Source organism: Dasypus novemcinctus, chromosome 8, assembly GCF_030445035.2.
Source record: "Dasypus novemcinctus isolate mDasNov1 chromosome 8, mDasNov1.1.hap2, whole genome shotgun sequence".
Lineage (NCBI taxonomy): Eukaryota > Metazoa > Chordata > Mammalia > Cingulata > Dasypodidae > Dasypus > Dasypus novemcinctus.
In genome coordinates this window covers 60075233-60102607 of record NC_080680.1, presented here as the reverse complement: position 1 = coordinate 60102607, position 27375 = coordinate 60075233, and the positions used below count along the sequence as shown (strand labels likewise).

The 27375-nt window shown below is 35.6% G+C and overlaps 1 protein-coding gene and 1 non-coding gene across 5 annotated transcripts in view; one reads left to right on the top strand and one right to left on the bottom strand.

The window, feature by feature from the left end:
- Nucleotides 1-27375, bottom strand: part of CNTLN (centlein) — a 425457-nt gene that overhangs the window by 282298 nt on the left and 115784 nt on the right. For all 4 annotated transcript variants that reach the window (XM_058301902.2, XM_058301903.2, XM_058301901.2 and 1 more), the window contains exons 4-5: nucleotides 9394-9528; nucleotides 8616-8795 (exon numbers count right to left, since the gene is read on the bottom strand). In XM_058301902.2, coding sequence (XP_058157885.1) covers nucleotides 8616-8795; nucleotides 9394-9528 — 315 coding nt within the window. The remainder of the gene's footprint in view (nucleotides 1-8615; nucleotides 8796-9393; nucleotides 9529-27375) is intronic.
- LOC111765833 (small nucleolar RNA SNORA18) lies at nucleotides 11959-12087 on the top strand. Its single transcript, XR_002798059.2, has one exon. It is a non-coding gene; the product is annotated as a small nucleolar RNA SNORA18 (small nucleolar RNA).

Here is a 27375-nt window from a genome sequence, read left to right as displayed (position 1 = left end):
GTCTCACTATTTGACAGGGCAGGTCTATTTACTTATTCTCCTAATTATAGATGATGAGCCCTATTAGTGCAACCTCACAATTTTATAACAATCAAGAATCATTATGTTAGTCTGATGGAAAAATTCTAGCAGAAATCAAACTAGAAAAATATTTAGTTTACAAAAATAATTTTGTGAAAATTTTATCCGACAAGGAAAGGAAGTGTTAAGGTTTATAACATTCTTGAAAATGGTATTGCTAATTTTTACTAAATTTATTCTTAGGTACTAGTATTGTTGGAAATAACATTGTATTATTTTATATAATTTTCATGCATTAAAATTGATTACTCCTGGAATATAAAAATGCTATTGGTTGGTTTTATTATGATCTACAAATTTTCAACAAATTTCCCAAACTGTCTTATTAGTTCTAATATTTTATAATTTTTTTTATTTTTCTGAGTTATATTGCTTATGAATAATAAAACTTTGCCCTTTCATTTCCTTTTTACCAATTTATTGGAACATAATTCAGATAACAGGCATATCTCATTTTATTGTACTTCCTTCATTTTATTGTGCTTTGCAGATGACTGTACTTTTACAAATTGAAGGTGTATGGCAACCCTGTATCAAGCAAGTCTATTGGTGCCATTTTCAAGTAGTATGTGCTCACTTCATGTCTCTGTTAACATTTTGGTAATTCTCACACTTCACAATTTTCATTATTATTTTATCTATGGTATTCCATGACCTGTGATCTTTGATGTTACTATTGTAATTGTTTTGGAGTACCATGACCAGGACTATATAAAACAGCCAACTTAATAAGATTAATGTTGTGTATTTTCTGACTGCAACACCAAATAGCCATTTCCCCTTCTCTCCCTTTCCCCAGGCATCCCTATTCCATGCAACCAAAAATAGTGAAACTAAGCCAATTAATACCCCCATCATGGCCTCTAAGTGTTCAAGCAAAAGAAATATTCACATGTCTCTCACTTTAAATCAAAAGCTAGAAATGACTAAGCTTAGTGAGGAGGGCATGTTGAAAGCAAGATAGGTCAAAAGCTAGGCCTCTGGTGCCAAACAGTTAGCCAAGTCATGAATGCAAAGGAAAAGTACTTAACAGAGTTGAAGCAGGTGTAGCTCAGTGGTTAAGTGCCTGTTTTCCATGTACAAGGTTTAAGGTTCAATTCCTGGTACATCCTTTTAAAAAAAAAAAGTACTTGAAGGAATTAAAAGTACTACCATGATGAACACACAAATGGTAAGAGAACAAAACATCCTAAATGCTGATATGGAAAAAGTTTTAAGGGTCTGGATAGATCAAATCAGATATAACATTCCCTTAAGCCAAAGTCTAACTCTCTTCAATTATATTAAGGCTGAGAGAGGTGAGGAAGCAGCAGAAGAAAAGTCTGAAGCTAATATCCTTTCAAAAATATTACCACTTATTGACAATGTACCTGATCATGCAATAGCTCTGATGGAGATGTTCAAGTATAGTGTTGTTTTCATGACTGCTAACACAACACCCATTCTGCAGCCCGTGGGTCATGAGGCAATAGCTGCCATAGATCATGATTTCTCTGAATGATCAGGGGCAAAGTAAATTGAAACCTTCTGGAATTTTTCACCTATCTAGATGCCATTAAGAGCATTCATGAGTCATAGGAAGAGGTCAAAACATCAACATTAATAGGAGTTTGGAAGAGGTTGTTTTCAGCTCACATAGATAACTTGAAGGAGTTCAAGACTACAAATAGGAAATAGGAAGACAACTAGAATTAGAAGTGAAGCCTGAAGATGTTACTGAACTGCTACAATCTCACGATAAAACTTGAGCAGATGAGAAGTTGCTTCTTAAGATGGAAACTACTTCTTGTGATGATGCTGTGAACGTAGATGAAATGACAACAAAGGATTTGGAATATTACATAAATTTAGTTGTTAAAGCAGTAGCAGGGTTTGATAGAACAGACTCCAATTTTGAAAGAAGTTCTGTGGAAAAAATGATATCAAACAACATCACATGCAACAGAGAAATCTTTCATGAAAAGAAAAATCAATCAATATGGTAAATTTCATTGTCTTAAGAAATGGCCATAGCCACCCCAACTTTCAGCAAACACCAACCTAATCAATCAGCAGTCATTAACATCAAGGCAAGATCCTCCATCAGGAAAAAGATTATGACTCACTGAAGGCTCAGGTGATGGTCAGCAATTTTGTTAGCAATAAAGTACTTCTTTACCTAAGGTATTTAAACTGTTTTTAGACGTAATTCTATTGTACACTTGACAGACTTCTATAAAGTATAAACACAAGTTTTATATGCACTGAGAAAAGAAATTTGTTTGACTCACTTTATTGTGATATTTGCTTTACTGTGGTGGTCTGGAACTAAACCCTCAATATTTCCAAGGTATGCCTTTTTAATACAATTAATTCATTGTATGTGTACAATTCAATGTTTTTAACTTTATGGAGAGTTGGCTACCATCACCACCCACAATTTTAAAATATTTTCCTTGCCTCTCAATAAATCTAGAGCTTTCAGCAGCCACTATCAATTTTTCCCAAATCCCTATGCACTGACTAATCCACTTTCTGTCTCTATAGATTTACCTATTCAGAATATTTCATAAATGAAATCATGGTATATGTGATTTTTGGGAATAGCTTTTTCCACTTAATGTCATGTTTCCCAGGTTTATCCATGTTGTAGCATATATTCATACTTCATTGCTTTTTACAGCTGAATAATATTCCATTGTATAATATGCTATATTTTCTTGATCCATTCAGGAATTGTCAGACATTCATACTGCTTCCACTCCTAGCCATTATAAATGCTATGAAAAATCACATATAAGTCTTTTTTTGTTTTTTTTTAAAGGTTTATTTTTTATTCATTTCTCTCCCCTGCCTACCCCGCCCCCCCAAGTTGTCTGTTCTCTGTGTCCATTCGCTGTGTGTTCTTCTGTGACCGTTTCTATCCTTATCAGCGGCACCAGGAATCTGTGTTTCTTTTTGTTGCGTCATCTTGTTGTGTCAACTCTCCGTGTGTGCGGCGTCATTCTTGGGCAGGCTGCACTTCCTTTCACGCTGGGCAGCTCTTCTTACGGGGCGCACTCCTTGCGCGTGGGGCTCCCCTATGTGGAGACACCCCTGCGTGGCACAACACTCCTTGCACGCATCAGCACTGCACGTGGGCCAGCTCCACATGGGTCAAGAAGGTCCAGGGTTTGAACCGCGGACCTCCTATGTGGTAGGCAGATGCCCTATCCATTGGGCCAAGTCTGCTTTCCCCATATAAGTTTTTGAGTGTGTAACTATTTGCATTTTTCTTGCATACATATCTAGACAGCAAATTGTTGAGTGTATGACAACTGTATTTTTAAATTTTTAAGGAACTAAGACTTTTTTTCAAAGTCACTGCAGTATTTTACATTCCAAACAGAAGTGTATAAGTGTTCCAGTTTCTCCACAGCCAAAACTTTTTCATCATCCAAACAGAAACTCTTTACACACTCAGGAATGATAATGTATTCTCTTCTCCCAAGACCTGTTGTGAACTAAGCTACTTTCTATCTCTACGAATTTGCTTATACCAGGTATTTCGTGCAAGTGGAATCATACAATATTTCTCCTTTTATGTCTGTCTTATTTCACTTCTCATAGTTAAATAAGGTACATCCACATGGTAACCTGTATCAGAACTTCACTCCTTTTTAGGGCTCAATAATATTCCATTTTATGTATATACCATATTTTGTTTATCTATTCATCTATTGTTGGACACTCAGGTTGCTTTCACCTTTTCACTATTGTGAATAAGTTAGTTAGCAACATTAATGTACAAGAATGTATCTGAAATTCCATTTTCAATTATTTTGGATATATACTTAGGAGTGGAAATGCCTGGTCAAATAAAAGTTTTCTGAGGAACTGCAAAACTATTTTCCCCCAAAACTACAACATTTACATTCCTACCAGCAGTGCATGAGCTTTTTAAATTCATTTTTTTATTGGAGCAGTTAAAGATTTGCAGAAAGTATAATCCCTCCACACACATATCATCTTCCCTATTATTATTACTTGCATTGACAACTGATGAAACAATATCATTCTAATTATATTATCACCTGTAGTTCATAGTTCATATCAGGGTGTTATACAGTTCTATTTTTTTAGAGATTTTAATTCTAGTAACATATATATAACCTGAAAGTTCCCATTTTGGCCAATTTCAAATATATAATTCACTGGTGTTAATTACATTCACAATCTTGTATTACCATTCCCCATTCTCCATTATCAAAACTTTTTCATTACCCCCAAAAGAAAGTGTATACCAACCAAGCATTAAATCTCATTCCCCTACCATGCCTGACCTCTGGTAACCAATATTCTAAATTTCACCCTATAATATTGAACATTTAAATTATTTCATGTTAAGTGAGATCATAAAATATCTCACCTTTGTGTCTGGTTATTTCACTCAAAACAATGTCCTCAAGGTTCATCCATGTTGTCACATGTATCAGAACTTCAATCAACTTTAGGGCAAAAAAAATATCCCATTGTGTGTATATTTAACATTTTATTTATCCACTCAACTGTTGATGGATACCTGGGTTCCTTCAACCTTTTACTAATTCTGAATAATGCTTCCATGAACATCAGTGTGAAAAGTATCCATTAAAAGTCACTGCTTTCAATTCTTTGGGATATATACCAACAAGTAGGATTTCCAAGTCATACAGTAATTCTATAATTAACTTTCTGAGGAACTGCCAGACTGTTTTCTATAGAGGCTGCACCATGTTGCTGATGAGAAATTGATACTTAATTTTGTTGGAGCTCCCTTGTATATAAAAGGTTGCTTTTCTCTTTCAATTTCAGAATTTTATCAGTGTCATTGACATTCAACAATTCAATTACAATGTGTCTGGGCATGGTTATCTTCAAATTTAACCTGGGGGTTCATTGGCACTCTTCAATGCGTATATTCATGACTTATATTAAATTTGGGAAGTTTTCTGCCTTTGTTTCTTTGAATATTCTTCCTACACTTTTCTCTCTTCTCCTTCAGGGAATCACATCACGCATATAATGGTGTGCTTGATGGTATCCCACAGAGCTTTTAGGTTCTGTCCACTAGTCTTCATTCTTTTTTCTTTCTGTTCTTCACCCTGAATAATTTCATTTGTCCTACCTTCGAGTTCATTGATTCTTCTGCAAGCTCCAAACTTCTGTCAAAACCCTATTGGGATCAGATGCTAGACATAATATATCCTGCCATAACCCACTGAATGTACCAGGGGAGAGTGTGAACTACAGAGTAAACTATTATCCACGTGGTGGAGGAAAAAAAAAAAACCCTATTGGGAATTTTTTATTTCAATTACTGTTGTCTTCAACTCTAGTATTTCTGTTTAGTTCCTTATAATTTCCATCTCTTTACTGAGACTCTCATGTTGTTATCATTTTGTGATATCCTTTAGCTCTTTCTCCCCATTTTGCTTTAGATGTTTGGGGCATGCTGAAGATGATTTTTAAGTATCTTTGTCTAGTGTATCCAAAGTCTGGTCTTCTTCATTGACAGTTTCTGAAGTTTTATCTTGTTCCTTTGGATAGGCCACCATTTACTGTCTTGTAATCTTTTATTCAAAACTGTCCATTTTAAAAGTTTAATGTAATAACTCTAGAATTTCATTTTTGAAAGGGCCATGTGCTAATAAAAACAAATTAATAGAAAAAAAAAATAAAAACACTTTTCACTGTCTACGAATTGGCACTGTGATGGCTAGTACTCTCTTTCACAGTTTAACCCTCCTACCTAGAAGATTAGGCTGAGAAAAAAGCACAGGGTACTCTCTGTCTTTCTGAAGACATGTTTTATCCAGGACATGATGTAATGGCCTTAGGAATTTCCCCATCTACAGGGATCTGAATGCCCCCTCTTCTAATCCCTTTCCTCCCCAAGTGCTCTACTTCATAACTTGAAACCTGTAACCCTTGGCCCAGGCCACTTCAATTTGATTTTCTCTAACACTGCTTCAGCTGTCTACAAAAGTTGCTTCTGGATGCAAGTAAAGTTCTACAACAGAAAGTCAAAGACAAGTGTCCTGACTCATTCCTTAATGCTGCCACCCAAACAACTGGCATTGACATACAGGCATCTGAATATGAGCATGAAGGGTGCTCCACTCCCTGTGGAACTGCCCCAGGGGCCCACAATGAGAGAATGGGCCTACTCCATAATGAACCTGGTAGGGGGTGCAAGAGAGGCCAGCAAGATTCTCCTGCCACAAGCTACTCCTACTGTTTTAAGCAGCATTTTGATTTAGCAATCACCCTGATACTACAACGCTTTAACTTTTTCCAGAGCTCTGAAGATGTCCAATGCAAAAGTTTTTAAACCCTTGCCAGACACATGATTTGCAATGTTCTCCTACTGTGTAGGTTGAGTTTTTACTTTCTTTATAATGTCCTTTTATGCACAACACTTTTAATTTTGTTGAAGTCCAATTCATTTCATTTTTTTCTCATTCTTTTTTTCTAAAGATTTATTTCTCACACACACACACACACTGTCTGCTCTCTGTGTCCCTTCGCTGTGTGTTCTTCTGTGTCTGTTTGTATTCTCATCAGGCAGCACTGGGGATCTGTGTCTCTTTTTGTTACATCTTGCTGAGTCAGCTCTCTGCGTGTATGGCACCACTCCTGGGCAGGTCTGTGGTTTCATTCGGGGCGGCGCTCCTTATGCAGGGCCACTCCTAGCTCAGGGGGCACCTTTTTGTGGGGCATCCCTGCGTGGGCCAGCATGCCTTGCACACAGCAGCACTGCACATGGGCCAGCTCACCACACGAGCCAGGAAGCCCTAGGTATTAAACCCTTGGACCTCCTATAAGGTAGGCAGACACTCTATCTGTTGAGCAACATCTACTTCCCTCTTTTCTTATTCTTTATGCTTCTGGTCTCATATCTAAGACTCTATTGCCAAAGCTAAGGTCCTGAGGATTCTCCCCTATGTTTTTTCTAAGAGTTTTATGATTGTATATCTTATATCCTGGTCATTGTTTCATTAGGAGTTAATTTTTGTATATTAGGTGAGGTAGGAGTCCTACTTCATTCATTTGCATGTGGGTAACCAGTTTTGCCAGTATCATTTATATAAAAGACTATTTTTCCCTATTGAGTGCACCTGACACTCTGGTCAAAAATCAATGGAGAATAAATATGTGGTTGTATTTATGGACTCTCAATTCTATTCCACTGGTCTATTATGTCTTTCCTTATGCAAGTACCACATTATCTTGATTACTGCAGCTTTGTTGCAAGCTTTAAAATCAGTATTCTCCCGCCTTTGTTCTTCCTTTTTAAGATTGCTTTGGCTATTCAGCAACTCCTGCAGGTGCATATGAATTTGATGATCAGCTGTTCCATTTCTGCAAAAAAAAGGCTGTTGGTATTTTAATCAGGATTGCATTGAATCTGTAAATTGCTTTGGGTGGTACTGAAATATTAACAATATTAAGTCTTCCAATCCATGAACATGGGATGTCTTTCCATTTATTTAGCTCTTTTTTAATTTTTTCAGTAATGTTTTTTAGTTTTCAGATTTGAAATCTTTCACATCCTTGGTTAAATTTACTCTTAGATTATTTATTCTTGTAGATTCTGTTGTTAATAAAACTGTTTATTTCCTTTCGGATTGTTCAATGCTGGTGTATAGAAACACAAATGATTTTTGCATGCTGATGGAGAATCCCTTATTTTGCTGAATTCATTTATTAGCTCTAGTAGTTTTGTTGTGGATTCTCTGGGATTTTCTACAAACAGAGGTAGTTTTTACTTCTTCCTTTCTATTCATTTTAGATGCCTACTTATATCTTCTTTTTAATGTACTTATATATAGTAGGGCTGCCATATTCATTAACATTAAACTTTGTTTCTGGCCTTTTTAACAAAATCTATGGTAAAAGAAAAATTTTAATTTATAAAAATAAAATGAATTAAAACATTCTCAAGACATAGAAAAAGCCACAAAAAAAATGCAATATTTGAAAAATACTGAGCAAAGTGGATGTAAAAAATATTATAAAGATTGATTTTAAATCATATTTAAAAATTTTACTTATGAATAAGGCTCTCTGAAGCCCAAGAGAGAATCATCTCTGAACAACAGTTGACTGAGTATTTTTAAACGTTTTCCTTTTTTTTTTTTGACATTTTAATGCTTAAAGGACCTAGAAAATACAATCTTAATACTACATTGCAATCAATATTAGTTATATTTATAAACTTAAGCTCTGATTCAAAAAAGTAAAAAACCCATGATTATAAATATGTTTTTACAAATCATATTTTATTTCAAAATGCTATATTCTTTATTTTTTAATGATTACATTTTAGAGTAAGTATTTGAAGTCAGTTCCCTGCTTTGCAACATCAATTTTTAAAAAGCTGTGGATCTTAAGTGAAGGAATATAAATTAATGCTAATCCCCACTGGTAGGTTTGAATATATAAATTGTTATTTAAAGAAAATAACATGTATTAAACTTCCTATATGAAGTTAGATCCAAATTGTCAGCCTGGATTCTATTATCATTATCTACCTTTATTTTTGCTTCAACACTATATTTTTCTTTTCTCCAATGTGCTTCCTGATTCCTCAATTTCTCCAGGTCATTTAGCAGGTCAGTGCAGCGTGTACTTAATTTCTTATTTTCCTCCTCCAGATTTTTTATAACCAGTCTGTTTTGCTCTTCCTTATTCCATACACACTCCTTGGTGTCCTGTAGAACAGTACCACAAGGGCCGATAAACAAAAAAAAGAAGAAAGAAAGGTGAGAACTAATCAGCAAATATAAACTGTGCAGTTTTATCCTCACAGCACTTCTTCTATATTTGATAGCCAAGGTCACCTGTGTACTTTTATTGGCCTCTTTTCATGCAGGTGGATGGGTCATATTTTTTCACTGGATGACAGCTTTGATGAGTACACATTTGCAAAGAGCCCATTAATTGATCAAGCTGCCTTTGATGATGTCCCCAGCTATTTTTGAGACCCACACAGACATATCCTCCCAGACCTGGGTTTTATCAATTAATAATGCCAGTCCCATCAGAATCTAATTACAAGAAGCCACATATTCACACTCCTCCTTTCTTAGCTCCATTTCCATCATTAACTATTTATCTGAAAGTTATAAAGCTTAGTCTTAGCTTTAAAGCATCTTAGAGTTTCTGCATGTGAGAAAACTACATAGTACAGCAGAGCTTAAAGCAATTTTTCCTCCAAGGTTGTGACTTTCTGTGCCACAAAGACTGAGAGAGCTTAAAGTAGGACTTTAAAGCAATGGTCCTATAAAAAATAAGCACAATTCAACACACCTTAAGTTCTTGACTTTTATCTTTAAATTTCTTCTGCAAGTTACTAAATTCATTCCTTAAGAAAGCATTTTCTTCATCTTTTGCAATCTTCCTTTTTACAAGGTCATTTATTTCCTGTTTTAGTCCTGATTCTCTCTGTGGAAGAAATTAAAATTATCAGGGATGCGGCAATTCTAAGGAATAAAATTATTTCATTTTAAAAGATTCAGATTTTTATTGCTAATATTTAGGATTGAACAGTTTTCACAATAACTTCTATCACACAATTCTCATTTCTTCTTAGTTGCTCATGGATTTTAAAATGCAATGTGTAAGTATGGTGGTCTTTATGTTAGTATGAAGCACACACAAAAAAAATAGATGTCCAAAATATAAAATATTCAGAGAGTAAAGTTTCAGAAGCTAGATGTGTAACAGGAAAAATTTACAAAACATTGTAATCAAAGAAAATGTATATAAGGCTAAAATAATAATTATTTATCCTCTCATGTGAGGGTCATTTGGAAAAATATTCTTAAATTAAAAATATTTCTAAAAAACTTTTAAAGCAGTGATTATACAGGTTTTATGAAGGCATAAATCATTTTAAAAGCTATACAAATTGAAAATTTGTTTTGGTACTGAAAGTATTTTGCCCTGTAAAAATTATATTCACAATAGTAAGCCATTTCATAAGAACTACTTAATTTAAATTTTGACATTTGAGTGAACTTAGTAATCCACAAGGAGAGAAATCTAATTTGCATATAAAAATGCACAAAAAGGGAAATTAGCTAACCAAAATTACCATATTAAGAATTAGTTTGGCAAATTTGATAATATATTGCACAATTAATAGAGAATTAAATTAGACAAAGATGCATTCTCAAAAGGAAAGCATTGATAAACTAACCCTCAAATATTTTGTATAATTTTGCATAGTTTCAACATATTTTCCTAATAAATATACTCTCGCTGATCTATTCTAGATAATGAAAGCATATATATATATGCCGGTAAAAATCAATTAAAAATTCAGCTTTGCAAAACTTTTTCAAGAAACTTCTTGGGATAAAGTAATTTCTTAATGATCTGCCTTGAGTTAATAGTAAAATAAGCAAACAGACCTCTGAGGAATCATAAAGCATAAAGGGTGACAAGAGAAAGTATGTCTGGAAAAATAATTTATTACAGATAAGCCATGAAATAAATAATTCACATCATGGTCAAGAGAAGCCTATAGAATAAGAAAAGAATGATAGTTAAGTATGAATCACATCATGGTCAAGAGAAGCCTATAGAATAAGAAAAGAATGATAGTTAAGTATGAAGCAGGAAAAAAGAGCAGCAGCATAAGGTCTAAAACTCTACCAAGCAATACTTTAGAAAAGATAATTTATTATTTATACTCCCCTGCTTTCAAAATAGACTTGAAAGTTTTAATAAAAAACATAGAAGCAATGAAACCACAACCAAAACAAGAAATAGAAAATGGAGAAAGAGAAAGGGATAAGAAAACTATTGCCATTGAGAATAAAACTTTTTCTGAGCTTTCTAGAAGGTAAAGAAAAAGGGAAATATAATGTTAAAGAGCAATCATCATCTAATTAAATGTAACATACTAGATTTCCAGTAGAGTCATGTTATCTAGTATAATACCAGAAGGGGAATTTATTACATGACTTTTTATATAATCAACAGTAACAAGCTAAAGCATAATCTTACCAAAAGAAGTTGTATGGTAGTCCTTTATACTAATGGCTGTTGATAAAATATATCATAATATTAGACTGCATTTCCACACAAATGTTTCTGCAAACAGCTGAGGAGTCCAGCTTCTGGACAAAACCCAAAATGTGATCTGCTGCGCATGATTATAGGCAATTACAAAAGCTTCACCTGGCAGGCCTCACAGGGAAAGCTCTTCTCCCCATGCGAGATCATTACTGTCTATGAAGACAGTTAAAATTAATGCAGTCAAGAACTCAGGGCCGCCTAGTCAGTCATTCTTTTACAAATATCTGCATCCCTAGTCCACCTGCTTACCTACTGGAGAATTTAAATTAAGGCCTTCCTCAGAAGCCTCTGCTGAGACCTCTACATCAGAGGGGTAAGGGAGACACTGAAGACAATTTTCTCTATCTGACTTAGTACACAGTACTTTTGTACACTGAGTACTATCCCTGTCCCTCTCCCTTATGCCAAAATTCATAAAACTGCAGATACCTTTTGCTCAGAGCATCCTAAGCAGTAGCTCAGCTGGTTGTTTCCTGGTGGAAAACTGGAACAAAGGTGGAGCTGGCACCTTCACTTGCTTAACCTGTTGCTTTTATTACCGTAGGAAGGGATAAAAAGCTTAATTAACTGTTTCATTTTGGCTTGTTGTACCAATTGGCTACCTTTGACACCTAGCTATTCAGCTCTCTCAGATTAGCTCAGCTCTTGAAAACAGCTTTAAAAATATCTATATATATAGCTCTTTAACTATTAAGAGTTAAATAATCTAAAGAAATGGTTATTCTGAATTATTACTCTTTATTTAGGGTAAAACTCTTGACTATTGACAGCTATTTAATATTAGTTAGTGCTGAGGTCTATCCCAATGGGGTCTCTGTAGACCCACATAGTTGGAAACGCCTCACAGAGGAATGTTATGGTTCAGCTTTACTCACAAACCTATTTGTTAGATCTGTGAGAAGGAACTACAAGACAGATCATTGCTAAAAGTATAAAAGATCTAATAGTTCATTTTTTTAAAATCCTGTAGGTGTTGGCATATCCCACAGTTCTACTCATCTTGGGTGTGGTAACAGGAGTGAATAAGATAAAGTCATGATGAGTTTTTCTAGGTTGTCCGAAATTTTGAACCATGCAGATCCACCAATTTATTATTCTAAGTAAATAGGTAGGGTGTTTCTGAATGAAGCATACATCAGTTTGTCCACACACAAGTGGAGATGAAAAGAAGCCCATCTAAAAGAATTATGACAAGGCTGACTGGAAACAGTTGTGGTTTCTTTCAAGAGGCTATCTTGAAGATAAATCTTGTTTCAAGCTTCAGAGGAATTAAGTTGGTTTTGATAATTAAGCAGTAGAATGACCACATGTTGAATTCTGTAAATAAAAGATTTATTAACTTAATTTGCTACACATAATAAAAATACTTTTTACACTGTAAAAAAATATATTAGTTAGTGGAACAACAAAAACTCAAAGGAGATTCCTCTTCTAATATGAAAGAGTAAGCTCCTAAAATCCAAAAAACATTATGTTAAGTGAAAAAGCCAGACACAAAAAGACAAATATTATATGATTCCACTTATATAATATATCTAGAATAGTCAGAGGTTACGAGGGGATAGGAGGATAAGAGAATGGACAGTTATTGCTCAATAAGTACAGCATTACTATTACAGGTGATGAAAAAAATGTCAGTAAAGGACGGTGGCAATAGCACAATATTGTAAATATAGTTAATACCACAGTATTGTACAATTAAAGTGGTTAAATTAGAAATTTAACATTATAAATAAGCTACCAGAGTATTTTATAAATGAAGGATGGAATGGATATATTAATAACAGACAAAATCAACTTGAACATAAGAGTATTAACAAAGGTTAGGAAGGATGTATCATAATGATAAAAGTTTGGATGCATTAGGAAGACAAAACATCATGAATGTGTTTGTACCTAATAACAGCTTCAAAATATATGAAACAAAAAAATGACAGAATTAAAGGTAGAAATAGACAATTCCACAAACATACTAGGAGATATAAACACCCTTTTCAACAAATGACAAGACAACTAGACAAAAACTCAAGAAGACACAGAAGATCTGAATAACATTATCAAACACCATGACCTAATGAATGTCAATAGAATACTACACTCAACAATAGCAGAATACAAATTCCTTTTAAATGGACATGGTATGTTCACCAAGATAAACCAAATGTGAACCATAAAATAAGTCTTAATAAATTAAAAGGACTGAAAACAGAGTATATGACCAAATGAAATTAAAGCAGTAATCGATAACATTCAGATATATAAAAGTCACTAAACAGTTGGAACTGAACATATTTCCAAATATTTTATCTGTTTTAGTTTCCCAGTTGCTAAAACAAATACCATACAATGGATTGGCTTAAACAATGGGAATTTATTGGCTCACATTTTTAGAATAGAAGTCTAAAATCTAGGAATGTTTTCTTCCCAAAGACTGTGGCATTCTGGGGTTGGCTGCCAGCAATCTTTAGTCCTTGGTTTTTCTGTCACATGGCAATTCACAGGTAAGCATCTTCTTTCTGTTCTGCTTTCCATTGACTTCCACCTTCTGGATGCTCCCGTGGTATGGCTTCTCTTTCTATGGCTTTCTCAATAATGCCATTAGTAGTAAGATTGAGATCCAGTGTGATTCTATTGGGGCACACATTAACTGAAATAATCTCAGCAAGTGGTTCCTATACCCAATGGGTTCAGACCCACAGAAATGGATTAAGATAATGAACATGTCTTTTTCTGAGGTACATAACTGTAAGGAACCACACCATGCATCAAAGAATAAATCACAAAGCAAATAAAAATATTTCCAAGTAAATAATAGTGACAAGTGATGCCATCACAAGGCAATGTAATACATCCACTGGAAAAGTCTACCCTAGTATCAAATACTAAAAGGAAAATTTCCTCTTGCTCGGAACCCTGAAGTATGATAGACTGAGAGGGTTTCCACAAACACTGAGTAGTAAAAGAAAAGAAAAAGAAACACCAAAATCAGATAAGAGATTTACCTCCCAGACCCACAGTCTGGACCCCACTCCCTCACTCGTTCCCATTCAGCTTAAGAGTCCCTCTGGGCGGAGGCGGGGCAAGATGGTGTCTGAGTGAGTGCACCTTATAGTCCCTCCTGCAAAGAAGCGACTAGGCAGCGTTGGAAATTCTTCAGGACCAGGCTGTTTCGGGATTTTGCAGGGCAGGAGGTGTCTGGACATCGATTTGGTGGGATGGTGACAGAGAAGACTTGTGTAAAAGGTGCTGCAGGGAACACCTCACATTTGCGGGGTTTCCCTCATCCTCCATTGCCTCATTTCTGTGTGAATTGATTTTGGCCACCTACACTATCCCTTTTCCCCCACATCTTGATATCCTCCATCATCTACTGTCTCTCCTATATTCCACTTCCCTTTCTTTGCTCCCCAAATTGTCTAACTTTTAATTTCTAATACCTTTGTTTTGTTTTCTGTCTTTTACCCACTCTTAATACTATTTTCTTTCTTTTCTCTTTCCCTCTTTCATGAAAACACTGGCTTTTTAATTCATACTATATTCCTCCTATATTCAGGTGACTACCTCATTATAGGTACTCTACTTACTGCTATAACTCTACACAACTTACATGAATCTAATATCCATTCTCCCAGATCTCATATTGTTGTTCTGTTAACATTTATTACCAATACTACTTTACACATTTCCCTCTTTTACACAATTGCCTTTCCCTGGCCCTAATATTTTCCTTCAAAGTGAACTCAGCCAGCAACAAGAAATTAGAATAAGAAGAACAAAGTGACAAAGAGAAGATATAACACTTACACAAGAAAAACAGCTAATTAATCCCCAAGACTAGACAAAGAAGCTAAGGAACTGATTAAACCTGTCAAGATAAAATGATGACCAGACAGCAACAAAAAACTACATACCAAACCAGTAATCAGGAAAACATGGCTGGATCCAATGAACAAACTAAAAACCAGGAAGGGGAGCAGAACTTCAGACAAGTAATTAAAGATCTCAGAACATATATCAGAGACAAACTTAATGAAGTAAAGGAAGAGTTTAACAATATGAAGAAAACATGTGGAGGGGAAATTGCAGACATACGCAAAAAGATAACAGATATGATGGGAATGAAAACCACAGTTCAAGAAATCAAAAATACACTCGCAGCAAATAAAAGCAGATTAGAAGAGGCAAAGGAGAGAATTAGCAACGTGGAAGACAGTACATCGGAAATCAAACAGATAGTAGAACTGATCAATAAAAATACAGAAAAAATCAAGCAAGGACTTAGAGACCTGAATGATAATGCAAAATGCACAAACATACATATTATAGGCATCCCAGAAGGCGACGAGAAGGGAAAGGGGTCAGAAGGGGTGTTGCAGGAAACAATGGCTGAAAACTTCCCAAATCTACTGAGAGAGATAGATGTACATATCCAAGAAGCACAAAGCACACCAAACATCATAAACCCCAACAAGCCCACCCCGAGACATATACTTGCCAAATTATCCAACGCTCAAGACAAAGAGAAAATTCTAAAAGCAGCAAGAGAAAAGAAAACCATCACATACAAGGGAGGCTCCATAGATTAAGTGCTGATTTCTCATCTGAAACCATGGAGGCAAGAAGGCAGTGGTATGATATAGTCAAGGTACTAAAAGAAAAAATTTTCCAACCACGAATACTCTATCCAGCTAAACTAGCATTCAAAAATGATGGAGAGTTCAAAATATTCACAAATAAACAGAAATTAAAAGAGTATGCCAATAAGAAACCTCCCCTTCAAGAAATTCTAAAGGGAGTTCTGCAGGAAGAAAGGAAAAAACAGGAGAGGCAGAATTGGAGGAGAGTGTAAGAGCAACAAAAAAGACAAAAAGAGAAGAAAACAACAAACAAACAAAATATGACAAATACAAGTCCAATCAAAATATGGGTAACACAAATAATTCCTTGAAAGTAATAACACTGAATGCCAATGGATTAAACTCACTTATCAAAAGATTCAGACTGGGACACTGGATAAGGAAATATGACCCATCTATATGCTGTCTACAAGAGACACATCTTAGACCCAGAGATTCATGGAGGCTGAAAGTGAATGGTTGGAAAACAATCTTACAAGCAAACAATAACCAAAATAAGGCAGGAGTAGCTATATTAATATCAGGCAAAATAGACTTTAAATGCAAAACAATTCGGAGAGACAAAAAAGGATACTACACATTAGTGAAAGGGACAATCTCTCAAGAAGAACGAACAATCATAAATATTTATGCTCCTAACAAGGGCGCCTCTAAATACGTGAGGCAAACGCTGGAAAAACTAAGTGAAAGAATAGATGCATCTACAATTATAGTGGGAGATTTTAATACACCACTATCAACCCTGGACAGAACATCTCAAAAGAGAATCACTAAAGAAACAAAATATTTGAACAGTATATTAGAGGAGCTGGATCTAATATACATATACAGATCATTACATCCAAATACAGCAGGATATACATTTTTTTCAAGTACACATGGATCATTCTCCAAGATAGAGCATATGCTAGGCCACAAAGAAAGGCTTAATGAATTCAGAAAGATCGAAATCATACAAAATAATATCTCTGACCACAGTGGAGTGAAGCTGGAAATCTTCAAGGGCAAGAGGCCCAGATTTCACAGAAAGATATGGAAATTAAACAGCACACTCTTAGAAAAACAGTGGGTCAAAGAGGAAATCTCAAAAGAAATCAGTAACTACCTTGAAACAAATGATAATGATAGCACAACATACCAAAACTTATGGGATGCAGCAAAAGCAGTACTGAGGGAAATTTGTAGCCATAAATTCATACATCAAAAAAGAAGAAAGAGCAAAAATTGAAGAACTAACTGCACATTTGGAGGAATTAGTAAAAAAAAAAACAACAAAGTAAGCCCACAGGAAGAAAGTAAGAAAAAACAAAGATGAGAGCAGAACTAAATGAAATAGAAAATAAGAAAGCACTTGAAAAGATAAACAAGACCAAGAGCTGGTTTTTTGAGAAGATCAATAAAATTGACAAACCTTTAGCAATACTAAACAAAGAAAAAAAGGGAGAAGATGCAAATACACAAAATAAGAAATGAGAAAGGAGATATCACCACTGACCCCACAGAAATGAAGACTATCATAAGAGGATGCTTGGAAAAACTATATTCCAACAAAAATGATAATTCAGAGGAAATGGACAAATTCCTAGAAACACATAAGGAGCCTATATTGACTAAAGAAGATGATCTCAACAAACCAATCACAAGTAAAGAGATAGAGTCAGTCATTAAAAACCTCCCAACTAAGAAGAGCCCAGGGCCAGACGGCTTCACAGGTGAATATTACAATACATTCCTGAAAGAACTAACACCAATCCTGCTGAAACTCTTCCAAAAAAGACACCACAAGAAAGGAAAATTACACACAATTTCTCTAATGAACCTAGACGCAAAAACACTTAACAAAATACTTGCTAATCGTATTCAACAACACATTAAACATATTATACACCACGACCAAGTGGGATTCATTCTAGGTATGCAAGGATGGTTCAACGTAAGAAAATTAATCAATGTAATAGACCATATAAACAGACTGAAGGAAAAAAATCATATGATTATATCTATAGATGCAGAAAAAGCATTTGACAAAATACAGCACCCTTTCTTGATAAAAACACTCCAAAAGATCGGAATACAAGGAAATTTTTGAACATGATAAAGAGTATATATGAAAAACCCACAGCCAATGTCGTTTACAATGGAGAAATCCTAAAATCCTTCCCTCTAAATTCAGGAACAAGACAAGGATGCCCACTGTCTCCCCTTCTATTTAAATTGTCTTAGAAGTACTTGCTCGAGCCCTGAGGCAAGAACCAGATATAAAAGGCATTCAAATTGGAAAGGAAGAAGTCAAAATTTCATTATTTGCAGATGACATGATCCTATACATAGAAAACCCTGAGAGGTCTACAAGAAAGCTTCTAGAACTCATAAATGAGTTTAGTAAAGTCGCAGGTTATAAGATCAATGCACAAAAATCAGTAGCATTTCTGTACACCAATAATGAGCAAGATCAGGAGGAAATCAAGAAACAAATACCATTTTCAATAGTAAATTAAAAAATCAAATATTTAGGAATAAATTATACTAAAGATGTAAAAAACTTATACAATGAGAACTATACTAGACTGTTCAAGGAAATCAAAGAAGACCTAAATAAATGGAAGAATATTCCCTGTTCACGGATAGGAAGACTAAATATTATTAAGATGTCTATCCTACCAAAACTGATCTACACATTCAATGCAATCCCAATAAAAATCAACACAGCATTCTTTAAGGAACCAGAAAAACTATGAAATTTATTTGGAAAGGAAAGAGGCACCAAATAGCCAAAGAAATATTGAAAAAGAAAAATGAAATTGGAAGAATTACACTACCTGACTTCAAAACATACTACAAAGCTACAGTAGTGAAAACAGCATGGTATTGACATAAAGAGAGACACACAGACCAATAGAATCGAATTGAAAGTTCTGATATAGAACCTCATATATATATAGCCATATAATATTCGATAAAGCCACCAAACTCTCTCAACTGGAAGAGAATGGCCTATTCAACAAATGGTGCCTGGAGAATTGGATATCCATATGTAGAAGAATGAAAGAGGATTACCATCTCACACCTTATACAAAGATCAACTCAAGATGTATGAAAGACCTAAATATAAGAGCCACGACCATAAAGACTTTGGAAAGCAGTGTAGGGAAACATCTACAAGACCCTGTAATAGGAAATGGCTTCATGAACATCACACCGAAAGCATGAGTAGTAAAAGAACAAATACATAAATGGGACTTTCTCAAAATTAAAGCCTTCTGCACCTCAAAGGAGTTTGTCAAGAAAGTAAAAAGGGAGCCCACACAATGGGAGAAAATATTTGGCAACCATGTATCTGATAAGAGACTTATAACTTGCATATATAAAGAACTCCTATATCATGAAAATAAAAAGATAAACAACCCATTTAAAAAATGGGAAAAAGATTTAAACAGACACTTCTCCAAAGAAGAAATACAGATGGCTAAAAAGCACATGAAAAAATGCTCCAAATCTTTAGCTACCAGGGAAGTGCAAATCAAAACTACAATGAGATACCATCTTACTCCCATAAGATTGGCAGCTATGAAAAAAACAGAAGAATACAAATGCTGGAGAGGATGTGAAGAAATGGGAACACTCATCCACTGCTGGTGGGGATGCAGAAAGATCCAGCCATGTGGAGGACAGTTTGGCGGTTTCTCAAAAAACTAACTATAGATATGCCATATGACCCAGCAATTCCACTGCTGGGTATATACCCAGCAGAACTGAAAACAAGGACACAAACCAATATATGCACACCAATGTTCATAGCAGCATTGTTCACTATCGCCAAAAGTTGGAATCAACCCAAATGCCCATCAATGGATGAGTGGATCAATAAAATGTGGTATATACATGCAATGGAATACTACTCAGCTTTAAGAACAAATATACTACAAACACATGTGATAACATCGATGAATCTTGAGAACCTTATGTTGAGTGAAGTAACCGAGGCATTGAAGGACAAATACTACATGACCTCAAGGATATGAAATAAGTAAACCAAGCTGCCTCAGAGAGCTAGAGACTGGAAGATAGGCTTACAGGAAATCGGGAGGTAGAGGAAGGATGTAAACTGACATCTACATGGGTGAAATCTATGATAAGCTGGAGGTAAGTATGTGTACAAGGAAGGGATAAAATGGGGGCATAGGGTTACCTTTGGGTGGGGCTCTGGGGACTTGAGGGGGGCTAGGGATGGGCAGATGGGTAATATTGTCCAAGAAATTGGGGGGAGGGTAGGGCAACATACAAACATAGGAGATTATCAGGTGTTGGTTGAGAGTATAATGCTGAGAAAACCTTTTCAAAATATAATTAGGAAAGTTACCTGTTTAAGATACTTAAAGGGGACAATCTGATGTATGACAGACTCCTAGGGAATACGTGAATGCTCATTTTGCCAGAGTGGGTTATACCATTGGGTAGAGACCCATAAAATGAGAGTGAAGGTATACCCACATCCTGGGGAGGACTAATGCCATTAAATAGAGGGAACTGTATCTCTCAACAATAATAATGGCTCCCAGGGCATTAGGGTAGTTGAGCAAGTCAAGCCCTCGACACTGTTGGAAGTATCTTTGAACATGTCTCCTCAAGAAATGAATATTGACTGTCACTGTGGGCCCCAAGGGGAGGGGGAAATAGATATTGAATAGATGGAACCAACGTAACTGTGAGGGCAATAGAAGTGTTTCACAAGAGCACACAAGGATGGATATAAAACATGTAATATTACACCAAAAACATACAGGGGCCGACAGACTAATAATGTAAATCATAATGAAAACATAGGATAACTAAAAATTTAGAAAATTGTATAGCCTAAAGTATAAACCACAATGTAAACACAAATGTTACCTTGTTTGAAAGCTATTGTCTCAATATCTGTACATCAGTTTCAGTAAATATGGTTATGAATATGTTAAAAGATTATTGCTGTGAAAGGGAAAAGATTTTATATTGGATATGTGGGAGTACTGTATATTGTATATATGAATTACTGTGATCTATAGCTCTTGTGAAGAGAAGCTCAATAATTAGGAAAAAAGAAAAGAAAAAGATAGGATGTAGAATTTTTCCAAATCAATATGTACTCTATATCTAACCTTTAAACTCATCGCTATATTCCATTTTACTATTAAGGGAACCTGGCATTACATTGGGCTTCACTTTTCAGGAAGTTTTGGATCACAGAGTGGTTCAACAATGGCAGCAGAGGAATACTGGTATGGGACGTTATTGACAGGGGACATATGGTTGACAGGGAGTTATACAGGACATGTGTCCGGGGTGCATGGAAATGTTTGGATATACTCATAGTGGAAACAATTAAAAACAACAGCTGGGGGGGGTGCTGGGTTCCTAGCCAGGGGGGCTCTGTCGTGGTCCCTAGGGGACCAGTGGCAGGCCCCCAGGTGCAACAGCAAGGACCAGGAAGGAATGAGGGTCCAACAGTGAACCCCTGATACTAATGACTATGCTTGTGAGCCTATACACCTGAAAAAAGAACAAGGCCTAGAGCAGCACTGTGACTAAGAGTTCCCTCCTGACAGCCTCCATGTTACTCAAATGTGGCCAGTCTCGAAGCCAAACTCAGCATGTAAATGCAATGCCTTCCCCCCAGCGTGGGACATGACACCCGGGGATGAGCCTCCCTGGCGCCAAGGGATCACTACCAAGTACCAGTTGATGACGTAACTAGAAAATGACTATGAATAAAAGGTTCAACATGGACCAGCAGAATATCCCTGTCTACATATAATAACAGGAGTTAAAAATGCTTTTTGACCTAAATTAAGGGGGAAATGGAAAGGACAAATGAGTTTGTATGGCCTTGAGTCTCTAAAAAAGAGTCTGGAGGTTGTCAGAAGGATTGCCCTTATGCACACCTGAGCAGAGTCTCAGAGACAGACAAAGTAGATACAACCCCAGGTATTGGTTCTTCTGAGGGCTAAAGAGACCCACAGGTTTTATGGTCATGGCAGATGGAGCTCACTGCCATGTCAGTTGGCCCTTCTTTGGAATTGGTGTTTCTGCGTGATGGAGCTGGACTCAGATGTGATCTCTTTTCACAAGCCTTCCCTGTTACTTTACTGTAATTGTAGTTGGTGCTGGGGTTTAAGATATATCTAGGGGATCTGAATCTCTGGACTGACAATATGATAGTCAGGCCCTAAGCCTCAACAGACTTCAGCTCCTACACTCTGGTTTATTGGACTTACCCCACTCAGCTAACATGGAGTTGAAGAATGTCAACCACCACACCATTGAGCCAAGAGTGCCTACAACTGAAAGCAGGAGGATTGCATCCAGTATCCATGTGGAATCTAAGCCCCTTCTTGACATAGATGTGGAATGGACACAACCAAGCCAAGGTCCACAGGAAGGAGGAATACAGTAAGGATTATAGTGGACTTAATGATATTCTATTCATGAACTATTGTGGTTAGTAATCGAGAAAAAGTGGCATTGGTGTGGAAAAAGTGGCCATGGTGGCTGCTGGGTGCAGGGAATGGGAGGAAGAGATGACATGTGGAGGCATTTTCGGGACTTCGAGTTGTCCTAGGTGGTGCTGCAGGGACAATTACCAGACATTGTAGATCCTCCCAGGGCCCACTGGATGGAACATGGGAGAGTATGGGCTACGATGTGGACCATTGACCATGAGGTGCAGCGATGCCCAGAGATGTGCTCACCAGATGCAATGGATGTGTCATGATGATGGGGGAGAGTGTTGCTGTGGGGGGAGTGGTGGGGTGGGGGCAGTCGGGGTGAATGGGGACCTCATATTTTTTTAATGTAATATTTTTTAAAAATGAATTTTAAAAATTTAAAAAAAAAAAAGAGTAAAAAAAAAGTCCCTCTGGCTGAAGGTACAAATAATAGAGCCATTAACAACAGCGAGTTAGAATGCCATGCCAAGCTTATAGAGGCACAGAGATCCAAGTCTGCAAAGATGCAGGGCAAAATGCAAGTGGCTGAGGAATGCCACATATAAAATTGCCTCCAGAGAAAAAAAAAGACTTTGGCAGAACTGTTGGAAAGAGGTACACACATTCAATCCAGCCTCTTCTGGCTGAACCACCTAAATGTAAAATGGACCTTTCTAAATTCACCCCATCTGTCTCCTGGGGTGGGATACCATAACAGGGAAAAGCCACACAGAAAAAAAGGGGGAGGGACTTGAAATACTGTAAGAAAGAAGAGCACCTACAACTGGGAAAGTATAATGAAAAGAGGTCACTGAAAATTTCCCAACTCTTATGGAAGACATAACTACACATGTCCAAAAATCGCACATACTTCAAACAGAATAAATTCTAATGGACCTACTCCAAGATACATACTAATCAGAATGACAAATGCCAAGGATGAAGAAAATTCTGCAAGCAGCAAGAAAAAAAGTGATTCATCACATACAAGGGATTCTCGATAAGACTAAGTGCCAATTTCTCAGCAGAAACCACAGAGGTAAGAAGGCAGTGTTATGAAATATTTAAGGTACTGTAAAAGAAAAACTTCCAACCAAAAATACTCTATCCAGCAAAACTATCCTTCAAAAATGAGAGTTTAAAATATTCACAGATAAACAGGAACTAAGAGAGTCTGTCAACAAAAGACATGCCCTACAAGAACTACTGCAAGGAGTTCTTCAGGTTGAAAGGAAAAGACAGGAGAAATCACTAGGAGGAATGTGAAGAAGTGAGGATCTTCAGTAAAGGCAACTAATAAGATAAATGCAAAATCCAATAGTACTGTATCCTCAATAAACAGTCATATTCTTTAATTCCTATAAGAGTCAAAAATTCAATTTAACAAGAAAAAGGCATATTTCCTGATAATGGACTTGTAAAATAAAGAGGTAACATGGGACAAAATTAACATAAAGAGGGGAATGGCAGGATATGGAAGCAGAGAACATATATTGCTTTTGAAGCTAAACTGGTATCTTTTCAAAATAGGTTATAGATACAGGTTGTGTAATATAAATCCTACTGTAACCCCGGAGAAATTATTTTGAAAATATAAAGAAACAAAAATGAGAAAGGGATCAGATAGATCACAAAAGATCAACTTATACAGAAAAGGAGGCTACAATAAAGGAAGAGACATAAAAGATATGACATATAAAAACCGAAGGACAAAATGGCTGAAGTAAATAATGCCATTACAGTAATAATACTGAATTTTAATGGATCAAACTCCCCAACCAAAACAGAACCGGCAGAATGGATAAAAGAGCATCACCCAAATGTATGTTGTTTACGAGAGACTCACCTTAGACCCAAAGAAGCAAAGAGGCTTTGAAACGATGGTAGTTATACAAACATAGGTCAAAATAGACTTACAAATATAGGTCAAAATAAATTTTAGGTTAAAAGCTGTTACAAGAGACAAAGATGTAGAGTCTATATTAATGAAAGGGTTAATCTACCAAGAATTTAACAATCATAAATATTTATGCTTGTAACCACAGTGTTCCAAAATACACAGGGGAAACACTCATAAAACTGAAGGGAGAAATAAGACATCTACAATAATAGTTGGAGAAATCAATACACCACTCTCCTCAATTGACAGAACATCTAAATAGAAGTAAGGAAAGAGAGAACTTGAATACTATGACAAATGAACTAGACATAACAGACATATACAGAACATTTAACCTTAAAACAGCAAGATATATATTCTTCTCAAGTGCAAATGAGCCATTCTCCATGATAGACCAATGTTGGGTCACAAAACAAGTCTTAATAAATTTTAAAATATTAAAATTAAATCAAGAACCTTCTCTGACTATAATGGAATGAAGCCAGAAATCAGTACAGGTAAAAAACTGGAAAATCCACAAATAGATGGAAGATAAATAGCACAATCAAACAATCAGTGGGTCAAAGAAGAAACTGCAATAGACATCAGTCTATATCTTGATTTGAATGAAACTGAGTACACAACATAACATAACTTATATGGGATGCAGCAAAGGGAGTGCTGAGAGGGAACTATATAGCCATAAATGCTTACATTAAAAAAGGAGAAAGAGCTAAACTCAAAGACCTAACTACATACCTGGAGAAACTAGAAAAAGAACAACAAACTAATCCCAAAGCAAAAAGAAAAGGAATAACAAATATTAGAACAGAAATAAATGAAATTGAGAATAAAAAAAAGAGAGAAGATGCAAATAAATAAAATTAGAAATGAGAGGGGGATACTACTAGACCCCTGGAAATAAAAAGGATACTAAAAGGATACTATGAACTATGCCAACAAAATAGAAAACCTACATAAAATGGGTGAACTCCTAGAAACAGAAGAACAGCCTACACTGACTCTAGAAGAAATAGAAAAGCTCATAGATCAATTACAAAGAGATTGAATCAAAAGTCCCAAAAACCTCTCAAAATCCTCCCAAAAAAACAAAAGCCCAAGACTCTTTCCTGATAAAAACACTCAAAAGATAAGAATAGAAGGAAACTTTATATCAATATAACAGACATATATGAAAAACCCACAGCCACCATCTTACTCAATGGTGAAATACTGAGAACTTTCCCTCTAAGAACAGGAATAAGACAAGGATGCTCACTGTCACTGTATTATTAAACATTGTACTGGAAGTTCTAGTCAGAGCATTAAACCAAGAAAAAGAAAAGGCATCCAAAATGGAAATAAAACTTTCACTATTCCAGATGACATAATCTTATATATAAACAAAGTCCAGAAAAATCTACAGCAAAGCTACTAGGGCTAATAAGTTCAGCAAAGTGGCAGTGTACAAGAACAACATGCAAAAGTCAGTAGTTTCCATACACTAGTAATGAGCAATCTGAGGAGGAAATCAAGAAAAGGTTCCATTTACAATAGCAACTAAAAGAATCAGAAATATTTTTACCAAGTATGTAAAGTACTTGTATGCAGAAATAGACAAAACATTGCTAAAAGAAATCAAAGACCTAAATAAATGGAAGGACATTCCATGTTCATGCAGTGGAAGGAAGAATAAATATTGTTAAGATGACAATTCTACCAATTCATCTGCCAATGATGTAAAGATTTCTAAATTCATTGTAATCCCAATCAAAACTCCAACAGCCTTCTTTGCAGAAATGGAAAAAGCCAATTAGAAATTTATTTGGAAGAGTAAGGGGCCCTGAATAGCCAAAACATCCTAAAAAAGAAGAATGAATATGCTGATTTTAAGCATATTACAAAGCTACACTGGTCAAAATAGCATGATATTGGCATAAAGATAGACACAATGACCCATGGAATTGAACTGAGATTTGAGAAATAGATCCTTATATCTATGACCAATTGATTTTTTTACATGGCTGCCAACTCCACTCCATCTGGGAAAGAACTGTCCCTTCAACAAACAGTGCTGGGAGAACTGGATATTTATATGCAAAAGAACGAAAGAAGACATCTATCTCATACTACATTCAATAATTATTTCAAATTAGATCAATGACCTAAATATAAGAACCAGGAACTATAAAACTCCTAGAGGAAAATGCAAGGAAGCATCTTCAGAAACCTGTGTGAGGCAATGGTTTATTAGATTTTAAACTCAAAGCACAAGAAATGAAAGAAAAAAATACATAAATGGGACCTCCTCAAAGATAAAAACTTTTGGGCATCAATAGGCTTTGTTACAAAAGTGAAAAAACAACCTACTTAATGGGAGACAATACTTGGAAACTACCTATCTGGTAAGAGTATAATAACTAAAACGCAAAAAGAAATCCAAAACTCAACAATAAAATGACAATTTAATTAAAAAATGAGCAAAAAATTTGACCAGAAATTTCTCCAGAGAGAATGAACAAATGGCTACAAAGTACATGAAAAGATGCTGACCCTCATCAACTATTTGAGAACTGTAAATCAAAACTGCAATTTCACATTTCACAGCCCCTAGAATGGCTACTATTTGAAAAAAGTACAAAATAGAAACTACATGTGCCAGAGAGGATGTGGTGAAATAGAACACTCATTCACTAAAGGTGGGAATGGAAGACCGCTGTAGAAAGAGTTTGGTAGTTCCTCAGGAAGCTAAGTATAGAATTACCATAAGACCCAGCAATCCTACTATTATAATCCTACTATTATAGAAGAATTGAAAGCAGGGACTCAAACAGACATTTGCACACCAATGTGTGTGCATTATTCACAATTGTCAAAACACAGAAGCAACTCAAACGTCCATTAACTATTGAATGGATAAACAAAATGTGGTATATACATACAATGGAATATTATTCAGCCATAAAAAAGAATGAAGTCCTGATGCAAGCGACAACGTGGATGAACCTTGAGAACATTATTCTGAGTGAATATGTCAGAAACAAAAAGACAATTATTGTATGGTCTCACTGATATGAACTAGTTATAATAACCAAATTCACAGAGTTAGAATCTAGAATATACAGTTACTAGGGGATCGACTGGAATTAGAGAATGAAGAGTTGATAATTTGTACAGAATTTCTATTTAGGTTGATTGTAGAGGTTTGGAAATGGGTGGTGACAAT